Source organism: Semicossyphus pulcher, unplaced genomic scaffold (genome assembly GCF_022749685.1).
Source record: "Semicossyphus pulcher isolate SPU_LCO1_2020_fin unplaced genomic scaffold, fSemPul1.0.p SCAF_22, whole genome shotgun sequence".
Taxonomy (NCBI): domain Eukaryota; kingdom Metazoa; phylum Chordata; class Actinopteri; order Labriformes; family Labridae; genus Semicossyphus; species Semicossyphus pulcher.
The window spans coordinates 12,656,202-12,668,249 of NW_027211696.1; the positions used below are offsets into that span (position 1 = coordinate 12,656,202).

A 12,048-nucleotide genomic window follows, 5' to 3' on the forward strand; every position below is an offset into this window, starting at 1 on the left:
ACGGGAAAACGGATGTTGTGTGGATGCATGTCTGCAAAGAGCTTCCGTAATAATATGATCCACAAAACCACCTTTGATTAGAAGCTGAACCCTCCAAAACAGATGCTTGAGACACACGTTTCTGCTGTTCTAACTGAGACACATTAGCGTCTTGTTGAGTGCACCTCTCGTGTGCTGCGTGTTGTGATTGCTGGCTTCGGTCGCGCCAGGTGCAAGTGGGTTCGGGTTGCAGGTGCCTGGACGTAAACACCACAATGATGAAAGCAAATATCCTCACTGACTGACTGAACCAGTGACGGTGCCACGGCGAGTGGAGAAACTTGACTTTGTTACAGGGTGAGCTGTACCGGTTCTCACGCAGCGACTCGGTTACTGGAGCTATTTCTGTAAAGTGCAGTATGCCAACAGAACTTCCGCCTGACAGGAAGTGCTCTAACTTGAGAGCCTGAGGTCAGACTGACAGTCTTTTGACATACGATGAAGTAACAGGTGTCGCTGAACCATTGTGAACCTTTAGTTAAAGGCAGTTTTGGTGTATTATTATTAAGATATCTCTACACAATGTGACAGCTCAGGTTCTGTGCATTGAAGGTCAACTCACGTTTACATTAGTGTCTCATGTTTCTCGTTTTAAGATAGTGTAACCTCATAAATACCAACGCTCACTAACAAGTATGAGGGCCTTTAGTCTCTTAATGACTTAAGGAGAGGTTTCAAAAGAACACTTACAAGAAATTATCAGTTTTCTAAAGATGAAATTTACTGTACAAAAGGGAACAGAAGTGTACGGATGTGCTAACAAAACCTTAAACTAATATTAAATTTGATTAATTGATACATATGTAAATCAACAGGTTAGAAAAGCCAATTTAAAGTCACCACAAGAGCCAAAATATGTCTTTATTGTAGCTTTAATACTAGCAAAATGAGCTAACAGACACTATTTACTATTATCAGCAATAATTTGGTATATATGGAACAATTTAAATAATGTATCACTAATGACAGCATTGACAAATCACATTGATATAAAGCCTTTTAAATATAAAGCCTTACCTTGGTGTCTCCAGGACGTTCGAGGCACAGCGTGGGGTCCATGTGTCGACACCTCCAGGAGCAGCCCCAGAAACACTCCCAGCACACCAAACCCCATGTTGGACTCCGGTAACTTCGGGACGGTGAAGTTTCCTCTGCGAGACAAAAAAGAGAAGCAAAGCTCTCAAACCCCCGACGAAGAAAAAAAAAAGCATGTGGTGATGAACGAGTTCCTCGCAGGCTGATCTTATCATGCAGCGCAGACGCTAAAATGGGACAGGCATCAAATCCACTCCCCTCATACTGAGAGCTGGCAGGACTGATTCATCCTCTTTAGTGTCGCTCAGAGAGGTCAGTTTGGTACGTCACATGCATCTGAATACAATCAATGAAAGACTCCTCTTTTTCATTACAAACCCATGTTAAAGTTTGTGTTTTTGGATATGAAATGCTGTTATTTGTGTGTGTAAAACAATAAAAAGTTGTGGCAGCTGTAAGACAGAGCTGCAACTATTAATCAACTGATTGTTCAATGGAAGTTGAAATTATTTTATCTCCCCAGTCATTTTTAAGAAATATGCAGACTATTTCCTTGTTCCAGTTTTCTATTATAGATATGTCTGTAAATTAAATCTCTTTTGGTTTCTGGACTTTTGATAAGACTTAAAAAAGCTACTTAAAGATGTCAACAATTGTGGATAAATTGTAAAAATAACCTGCCAATTTATTGCTAAAATAAATAATCATTAATTAAAGCTCCTGTGAGGAGTTTTTCACTGGTTATGAAACAGGCTGAAATTAATTCAGATTACTCTATATGAGCTACAAAAGCAAACCAGACCATCAGCGACAAGATTGATTATTTCTATATAGTTATTTTTAATGTCTGAAACTGCAGGCGGGGGCGGGGGGTAGGTGTCAGGTAAAGAGATTAACTGCACGCTGCCTTTGTTTACATTTTGCAAGGTAAAAATTTAAAGTGAGTGATACGGATGACTGCTAAAGAAAGCAGGATGAGGTTTTTTTTTAAAAACCCCCCCTAAGTATGTACAGGACAAAGTCAGCAAAGAGATAAGAGGTACGTCTTTGTCCACAGGGGGCGCCAAAAGCAACACAAACCGAAAGTTCCTCACAGGAGCTTTAAGCAGGAGTGGGCTTTTTTCACAGCGGACATTTTTTTATGCCTGCGTTTACATTTTCCTGGGCAAAAATTTAATGTGAGTGATAAATATAAATAAGATAAAAGATTTTTTGTTAAAAACCACCACCAGGACAAATTCAAGCAAAGAGATAAGAGGTACAGCTTTGTCCACAGGGGGCGCCAAAAGCGACACAAACAGGAGCTTTAAGTGTCATATAGTGCTGCAACTAAGTAAGCTGTGACATATCAGAAAACCGACCAAGTCTGTGTGCTTCATCTGTGTGGGTTTAGGTGCACACAGTAGTCAGCTTGAATCTACCAAAGCCACATTTAAATGAGGAACTTCTGCTACTCGTGTCCTTTCAACTTCCTGTTCATGAATCAATGCTCATATTGTTCAATATACCAGCAAACAAAACACAAAACTTTGCCTATTGTTCTGAGACAAATCTGACATTTGTTACACACTTTAATTCTTATGGAGAACTGAACTGAAGCCCAGCTTGTAACATGACAAGAACCATTTCTGGTGGGGTTGAAAACAAATGGATGTGGACTTCTGTCTGAGTAGAGGCATCAGAGGGGCCAGGGGCGGTGAGGAGGAAAGAGAGAGGGAGAGGGGTTTGCAGCACATGATGAGCTCCTGAACTTAACATGACTCACAGCAGGAAAAACACGCTCATGTTTGTAATAAGCACAAAAACCACACTCGCACAGTTGGCGTCACATTCAGGCACGCTAATGAATGCGTGTGTTTAAACTATTGTGCGTCTTATGGCCGCTGTTTGACACTTAAGTTTACTGTTGGCATGTGCATTATGCAACAAGTTAAAACCACAGGCTTAAGAAAATCCTTTTATTCAAAACTCACTAACCTACCCTGCAGTATTGTTGAGACACTAATACGCGTATCCGTTTGCCTCAGATGATGATGACGACAATGATGATCTTTCAGCTCTTATCTGTTTTCCATTTTGCTAATTTGCGGAGCCTCGTCAGGTTTCTGCCTCTTCACAGCTCCCTCCTGGTGCATTCACTCCAGGATGTGCCTGATAAGGATTCCATTAGGCTGCTGTGAGCCATGCGTGCACGTGTTTAACCTATCCAGACCCACCTCAGGACACTGGTGTTGTCGTATTCAATAAAACCTCCCGTTCAACATCAACGCCTGGCTTTTGTCTATGCTAATCGGCTTTAAAATGCAAGTCACCGCTCGGAGGCTAGGCTAGGATGTGATTAAAGGAGCAGTTCTCCCCTGGAAAAAGCCACTGTCAGTCAGAGCTGGTGTTCTCTGTAATCGATAGAAGCCAAAATATTCGAGTTGTGGAGAAAGTTGTACAAACAGCTCGTGTTTTCGCCCGTTCTACAGTCCTACAACACCCAGCATGCATTGCGTCCCTCCCTCTGAAAGGAACGGCCCAGCGAGAGACGCTGGAGTGAAATACTACTGTTTTCGCTGCAGGCAATTAATACAGAACCCGAAATACAACGAGAATATACCAGTGGATCGTCTAAAAAATCTTCAGGTCTGCAGTCAACATTTCAAACCTGACGATTTTGAACGAGACACGACATCAGAGGCGGTCATCCTAGATTGAGGAAGTGTAGTTTAGCGAGCTCCCTGGCCTCCAGCAGATGACGCGTTTTATGTAGTCTAGCGGAGGTTTTCCAGGGCCCATTGGAGAAGCAGATAGCGTCCTCCATTGCATTTTTTTCCTACCATAATGGCATTAGCTCCCCATAAAAGCATGATTGGACTGAGGTTGAAAATTGGCGTACTGGCCCTTTAAGTGAATAGCCAACGTAACTCTTGGTTATCAATGCCCTCAATCAATCATAAAATGTTGTTAAATTGAAACAATGACAAGTCCCACAATTTATCTTGAGATGCTGCGTTTTATTTTGAAAGCAATAAGTCTAAAACATAAAAGATTCAGTTTAAATATCTACAAATGTGCTTTTATTTCATGTCTAAAATGGTAATATCCTCTAGTTAACTGAACCATATTGAAAGTCTCCTGTTTGAGGTCAGCAGAAAAGTGGGGTAGAGCTCATGCTTTAAAGCTTAAGTTAAATATTAAAATAAATCTCTAAATCTGTTCTCAATCCTGCTTGTAATACATGCACTGCTTGTTGCCAAATTAACCGCAATGCGGAGCACATGCAGCATAATCTTAGGTCGATTTCGACTTTCAACCACCTTCTTTTTCTCTTTAAATGTTATGACAATAAATTTTGTCAACGCTGAAATGGAATTAACTCACAAAGTGATTTAACTGACATAATTCAATAATGAGGATAAAGTACTTCCTTTTCTTGATCCAATCATGTGAAAGGAGCGGTGTGGTCCGACTCAGCACAACTCCGGCTTTGTACTCTGTCGTTTAACACGGATGAAGCTTTTACAATATTGGTGGAGACCACTCAGGGTTTGCAGATGGAGCTTTTGTGGAGGAGCCTGCATGTGCGTTCATGTTGTTGTAATAAGCAGGAGGCAGGTGGGCCGGGCCGGTCAGGTGACTCTGAAAGAGTAACGTGATCCGGCTCAAAGCAGGTTTTTCTGGTTTTCCGCAGCGGGCTCAAAGAAGCTGAAGTACCCGCAGAACACCTTCACAAAAAAGGGCGGGCCGCCCGCCCAATGAGGGGATGATCGGATGTCTTGTAAGACGAGGATTGAAATAAAGAAAGTTCTCTCTCACAGGAAGCTACAAGCAGTCTCACCATGTCTAAATAACATAGGTTTAATTAGCAACAGAAAAGAATCATGTTCACTTAAAGCTAAAAATCAAGAAAAAAATCACTTTTTTAAGTTCTTTTTTAGGTAATTTGTCCTCATTTAGGTTTAATAACCACAATTACAGAACAAAAAGGACACATAAATCATTGTCAGCCATGTTTTAATGACCTAGTAGCACCATTGTGGCTCATCCCACTCAAATATAGGTTAGTAATCAGTTACCCAGTCGAGGGGGAGATATATCATGTGGCAGAGCACGTTCGAACGATCGATTAGGGGCCACCGCAGCTCGAGAAAAAAGGGAGAGACTGATAATTGATTATTGATGCGGTTGTAAGTTAGAGCAAATTGCCCCCGAGGACTGACCCGCCTTATACTGGGGTTGTTGTTTTTTCAGAGGGTTTCCAGCGACTAAATCTGGCAAAGATGGAATTCCATCCCGGCTTCAGCTCGAGCCATGGACTCCACTCCGCTAAAGAGGGGGTCAAACACACAAGGACCTATTGTTTACCGAAGATGAGGGTAGCCTCCACTCCACTCCACCCCCATCACATCCACATCATCACTGCAGAGTGCTCAACAATGAACAGAGAGAGAGTGAGAGAGAGAGAAAGGAGGGAGGGTAGAGAACTAGGAAGGAGAGAAAGGCATCACTTCTCCCTCTCATGCAGTTCTTTTACAGTCTTGCCAATCTAAATGCCAGGACAGCTTAGCCCTGAGCTAAAGCCAGTGTTTTCAAAGATCACATAAGCCTGTGAGACCTGGATGTGGAGGCATTCAGTAGAGATGATCCATTCACCATATTCACACGGCGGCCATCTTTCTCTGACGTCGCGTTCGGGATGGGAAGTTCAAACGCTGTTATAATGTTGCGCAGCTGTGTTCAAGGCTGTACGTCGTATAACTGTTTGATTTATGTTATCACTTTATATAAAAGATACTGTACAGTGAAGATCCAGAAGGAAATCAGGCCATAATTGAAGTTATAACAACATATTTGATAACCCATTAGCTACAGGTAGCAAAGCTTTCACCACTAGCTAGATATTACTGTTAGCTTGACATGGACGGTCGTTATCATTTCACAACATCTCAATTGATCATAAATTGACAAGACAATCAATAGTGTAGAACTGAAGGGATATCAGGCCGCATTTAAAGTAAAACAACATATTACATTACTCATTAGCTACTCATTTCCTAATGTATTGTGTAACTACTAAACGGTACTAATAGCTTTCAGCCTCTTCCTAGCTAACAGTCATATTTCCTGGCTGTATGCTGTTGTCCAACAGTAGCTAATGGGTGATCAAATGTATTGTTTCACTCTGAAGCCTGGTCAAATTTTTATGATCCATTTACGCATTTCCTTATGTATCGTGTAACACCACCAAACACTATCATTAGCTTTCAGCCACTTCCTAGCTAACTGTAATATTCTTCTAGCTGAATGCTAACGCTAGCTGTTGTACGACAGTAGCCCCTTTTACACTGCCAGTTCAAGGTGGGATTATTACGCGTCTGTAACGCCTCGTCTTCTGTGTAAAACGCACAGAGGCAGAATGGTGGGGCGAAGCCGTTCCGCCTCTGAGCCGGCATCGGAGGTAGTAACAGAGGCAAAACAGCGGCTGTTTAAACGCCGGAGCCGGCAGGGCGGAACAGCGCTGTGTGTGTGTGTATGTGAAGCACATGCTGTTTGTTTTGCTTCTGCAACGCCGGAATGCTATGTAAAAAGACACACTAGGACGGTTTTACACTGGCGTGGCTTGGTCTAACTTCAAATGGCTCAGGCGGCATAATAGCGGAGCTTCGTAACGGCGTTGTGGCAGAATTAAAATGTAAAAAGGGCTAGTAGCTAATTAGTTACCAAATGTATTGTTTTACTTTAAAACCTGGCCAGACATTCACTAACCATTCATGCTTTTCCTAATGTATTGTATAAAACAACAAAACTTTAATATTAGCTGTTTAGCCACTTCCTAGCTAATGGTAATATTTTCTGGCTGAATGCTAAAGTTAGCGGTTGTCAAAGGGCAGCTAATGGGTTATCAAATGGAGTGTTTTACTTTGAAACCTGGCCAGACATTCATTAACCATTCATGCATTTCCTAATGTTTTGTGTAAGACAACAAAACTTTAATATTAGCTTTATTTTTTTGCCATTTATTAGCCACTTCCTAGCTAACGGTAATATTTTCTGGCTGAATGACATTAGCGGTTGTCAAAGGGCAGCTAATGGGTTATCAGAAGTAGTGTTTTACTGTGAAACATGGCTAGATTTTTTACTAGCTTTTGACTTTCATGTTGCTTTACAATAGAGAAGCAGTAAAATGATAATTGGTCAGATACGCAAAATTCACATGACTTACAGCATTAGGACATTAAAACAGAAGTTCTAACTCTAAGCTCAAAGTCAGAGAAAAATGGCTGCCCTGTGAATGTGGTGATGTCTGATGACGGCAGCAGAAACCATTACTGCTCAGCAGAGACTGGGAGAAATAAAGGGAGTGACGTGGGCAGAGTGTGAATGGACGAGATAACAAAACTGAATCCAGCATGAAAAGCCCAGACAGACAAATTTCTCTCTGAAAAATCCTCCTGTGGCATAAATAAAAGCTTTAAACTAGACTCATCCCTCTATCCCTGCACTCCTGACGCCCTCTATCACTATAACCACTCTGAGCCCCATTTAGGACGAACAAAGCTTAAAAAAAAGCTTCAAACCCCTTTGACTCCGCGCTACAGTAGCAGAAAGAGCCGACTGGCAGCGGCCCTCTGCTGCTGAGAGATTTAGAGGAGTGGCTACACTGGCCTGGGATATTTAAGACGGTAACCATGCTGGCAGGTCTCTTTGAAACCTTTGTGTTCCCTTCTCAGCTCCTTTGGCTGGGCAGGGTGGTTGACACCTGCTCGGGGCCTTGGGGTTCCCAGCACTGAGCTGGTTACTGGGCACAGACGTTGGCAGGCTGCCCACTGAGGGCAGGGGACAGAGAGGGGGGAACTGGAGGTCGGCCTATCGGTGTGCTCCCACTTCTGGGAAAAAAGGAAGTGCGTTTATGACTTTATGTGATGCTAACAAATCATTACGGGCGTGCCAACCTTTTCAATTTGATTGAAGGCAGCCATCTTGATAAATCACTCTATAACCAGATGGAAGTGGATGGGGGGTTCACAGCTTCTACTCCAACTATTGTTTTCCCCATCTGCACACACTGTTTGCTTAATGAGCCTGACCACAATGACTCCTGAATTACAAAGGCAGCTTACTACAACTTCACTTTCCCCTAATAAGTCACTGCTGTGAAAAAAGGAGAGAAGCTACACATATTATGCCAAAGAAGGGGGTGTGTTTGTGCTTCTGAACTGTTGGCAGACCAGCGACCTTCTAAAAGGACAAAATTATACAGTGTGGCGTCTTAACAACTAACAATTGTTGCTTAAAAAGAAGGCCAACAGGTGTGCAAGGAGGATCCATAAGCTTGTAATATATGGGAAAAACCCTCAAGACAATACTTTGGTGAATTTAAGGGAGGCCCAAAAAGTCAACAGACAAATCCAGCCCATTATGGAGCATAGAGAAATTTTTAGACATGGCAAGAATGAGAACAGGCTGACAGTTACTAGTGCAGTTAAACCTGCCGCTTCATGTTTATTACTGTTAATGTAGAGAAGCTGGTGGAACATTTACAGCTGTATTTTGTGAAAAAAGGTCCATCACTTACTGCGGTAACTTCAAGGATGTTCTTTCTTTTCTTAACATCGAGGTAAACATGTGACCTGAATGCCTGAGGTGAATCAGCCAGATCAGAATGCATCTCATCTCATGATTAACTGGTTCCCTCACCCAGGGCCTCTCTTTCTCCGGAAGCTAATGGCATGACTCATAGCAAGTGTCAAAATACTTATTACTTGTTTGTCAGCAAATTTTGTGAACAGATCAGCTATTGTTCTTCGACTACCAAACCTCATTGGGGGGCGAAGGTCAACTTTTTGAGGCTTCTGGTTCAGCCAGCAGGTCAGATAAGTGATTGAGGATATCAGGGCCAAGACGGCTTTTATCTGTACACATAAAATCTTAAATCCAAAAACGGAAAACAATGAGCTCTGGGCTAACATGCAGTCTGGTTCTTTTCCCCCAGATTGTTTTCCTACATGCCATAAAAGCCAACTGTAGCGATGGAAACCAGAATGCTCCTAACACACAAAAAAATGTGTTAAACAACAACAGATTCTGTATAAAGCCCCTTTCCCACTGGTCATAAAACCCAACCGGCTTTTTTGCTTAGTGGGAAAGGCTTTCAATCGGCATTCAGACCCGGGGCAAATGACTCTGCAGTAGACCCGGGTAATTATCGCCTCGGCTCCGATTGGCATTGATGGGAACACAAAACCTGTGTCAGCACGCTAATCTCCGCCCCCTTTCCGGTGCGATGCTATGCTCCGTCGGTAACTTCTGCAGCTCCTTGTCATCTCAGCTAAAATTTCCGCCCGTCCTCGTCCGAGCAGCGCTTGAAGATCGTTTAAAATTTGTTGGCGCCGAGTTTGATAAATAGACTGACTAACCACCGTAACATCTTCACCGTTTACTAACCCTGTTTCCGGCGCGTTTGTGACGTCAGACGTTGACACAGCAGAAGAGAGACCGAAAGGAGGATACTTCATTGGCAATGGGAAAAGAGATAATCTGCACTTATTAGCGGGTCTTCCCGGGTCTGAAAAACCCACATCAGCGCACTAATTTCAGTGGGAAGGGGGTATAAGACAGATTTGGGCTAGAGATAAACCGGGGGTGACCCCCATGGACAGTTATCGGTCAATATGGGCTTCTTATGCAGCTTTACTAATTAAATGGAGGGCTAAAGTTTGCCTCACATTACATTTCTTTTTAGCCACTCAGATGACTAAGAGTGGGCTGAAGCTGTATCAACTAAACCAACATTATCTGACTCAACGAGCATCTCATTCCCTGCTGTATTGGTAGCATGACTTGTCACATTAGACCCCATAGTGGTTTCAACACTTGCCTCTTCATTTTAAATGCAGAGGGGGGCAGAAAAAGAAGCTCCACATCCTGTGAGCAGAGAGGATAGTGAGGATACAGAGGGTGACGAAGGGTGATGTGAGGGATTTGGACATTCAGTGCCTGCCAACAACTCCAACCCCTCACTTCTCTCCCCTCACTGGCTCTCTTTTCCATGTACTCACTCATCATCAGCATCAATGCACAGAGATGCTCTTCTTCCTTTCGGCCGCAGCACGCCAAGAGGCTGCTTCTCATTTCTATTCCCGCTCCGTCTGTTGCTGTAATACCAATGGGCCTGACCACACAAACAAGCGGTGTAATGGGAAATGTGTTCGGAGAAGTTCATTTTGTGGAAGGAATGTCTCTTCTGGCTGTTCAGTACGACACGTCCATGATGTGCTGCACACTAACTAAGCTCTAGTTCACCTTCCTCTTAATATTAGGGTCACCTACCTAAAACTAGTGTAACCTAGTTCAACAGTCCTGCAATAAATCCTACCTACATGAAAGTTATAATAAGAGCTAAGCTAACAGGTGTGCCTATTATTTTGTTCTAACAATCACCAGTGAGGGCAGCATAAAACAATAGGGTTGATCTGATAGAGATGCCAGTCTCACAAATGACGCAGATGAGCCACAAATGTGGTATCAGGTATCGTTGAGTATCCCTGTAACACAAAAATCAATATCATTATTTACTAGCCGCCCCCAGAGATGTACTCGTTTCTTCTTCTCCAAAAAAGTAGAAAAGAGTAGAAAAATGATATATTATTGATGCTGCTAGCAACTTCCCTTTTAGAACATGAAGTATTTTAATGTTTAAAGTTGAAGTTGAGAAATTCAAACTGGTAAAACACAAAGTAAAAGCTGCTTTATGTAATAGATTTGCTTCCCCAATGCTCTCTGGTGGACACTGTACATCAGGAGGAGCCGTAAAACGGGGTTCCAGCTTATGTTAGCTCTGCGTGTAGCTTTCATATACCCCTTTTCTACCAATATTAGCGTGTTGAAGCGGGTTTTTCACACCTGGGAAGACCCGCTCATAGATTGTCTCACCGTCTGACTGTGACTGTAGTGCTCAGGAATTGAACCACCAACCTTCCGATTGAGGGACGACCGACTCCACTACATAGCCACAGCTGCCCAAGGCTAGGCTAATACTTAAAGGGGACATATTTTAGCTATGCAACCAATTTTATATGATTCTAATGTGTTGTTGAATCACGTTGGTACAGTTTGTTTTGTTTTTAAATTGTTATACATATTTTAATTTAATTATTTTTCGGAGCCTCTTCTTCCTGCTGAAACCAACAAGCCGTTCAACGTTCAAAACTTAGCGATTGGCTGACAGTGTTTGGAGTGACCGCGTAGCCCCTCCCCCACGTGGGGGAGTGGCCACACTGCACCATCACTCCAAAGTTGTGGAAAACACGGCTGGTCTAGGATCGGTTATTCGGCCTTATATGTACGAGCCAGAATCACCAGAAGGTATCGGAAAGTTGAGTTGAAATCTTGACAACGACTTGACTCCAAGCTCGTGCGAGAAGGCAGTCTGAGGTGAATAACGATTGGTCGATTTTAGCCGAAGCAAGGTTCTACGTAGAAACCTGCAGCTGTTCTGAACGGCCCATTTCAGAGGCGACCTTTTTAAAGATGTAACTCTGGAAACTGCATAATTCTGTGTTTTTCCACTTTTCACTGTGAACAATAAACACCCAAAAATGTGAAACCCATGAAAATATGAGAATATCCCTTTAAAAGATATGGCCCCTTTAAGTTAGAACAGATGCCTGATGTACCTAATAAACTAAAGTTGTCTGTACTGAATAAAAAACTGGCAACTGAGTGCATATAAAAGACATTTTCTTGGTTGTATGACTGCAGACTTAATCCAGCGCACCATCTGTACAGCACCGGCTCAGCTGTGGAGCGGTGATAACACAGATCTAACGGTTTATGCTAATCAGGTTGCTTTGGTCAAGGTTTCCTTATTAACCTATAATACAGTCTGACATTATAACTGATGGTACTGATCATGTGACTGCTGATGGGCTTTGCTGCATTTTGTAATCAGGAGCTAAAGAACAGGTAGCACGTGGAAGTCCAAATCCA

At 42.7% G+C, this 12,048-nt stretch overlaps 1 protein-coding gene across 5 annotated transcripts in view; it reads right to left on the minus strand.

Moving 5' to 3' along the window:
• The window catches only part of sema4d (sema domain, immunoglobulin domain (Ig), transmembrane domain (TM) and short cytoplasmic domain, (semaphorin) 4D), a 58,312-nt gene that overhangs the window by 15,853 nt on the left and 30,411 nt on the right, over window positions 1-12,048 (minus strand). For 4 of the 5 annotated variants that reach the window (XM_069673116.1, XM_069673115.1, XM_069673111.1 and 1 more), the window contains exon 4: window positions 1,057-1,190. In XM_069673116.1, coding sequence (XP_069529217.1) covers window positions 1,057-1,153 — 97 coding nt within the window. In that variant the 5' untranslated portion in view covers window positions 1,154-1,190. Of the gene's footprint in view, window positions 1-1,056; window positions 1,435-12,048 lie in introns of those variants that run through there. The other variant, XM_069673114.1, reaches the window with a different exon arrangement.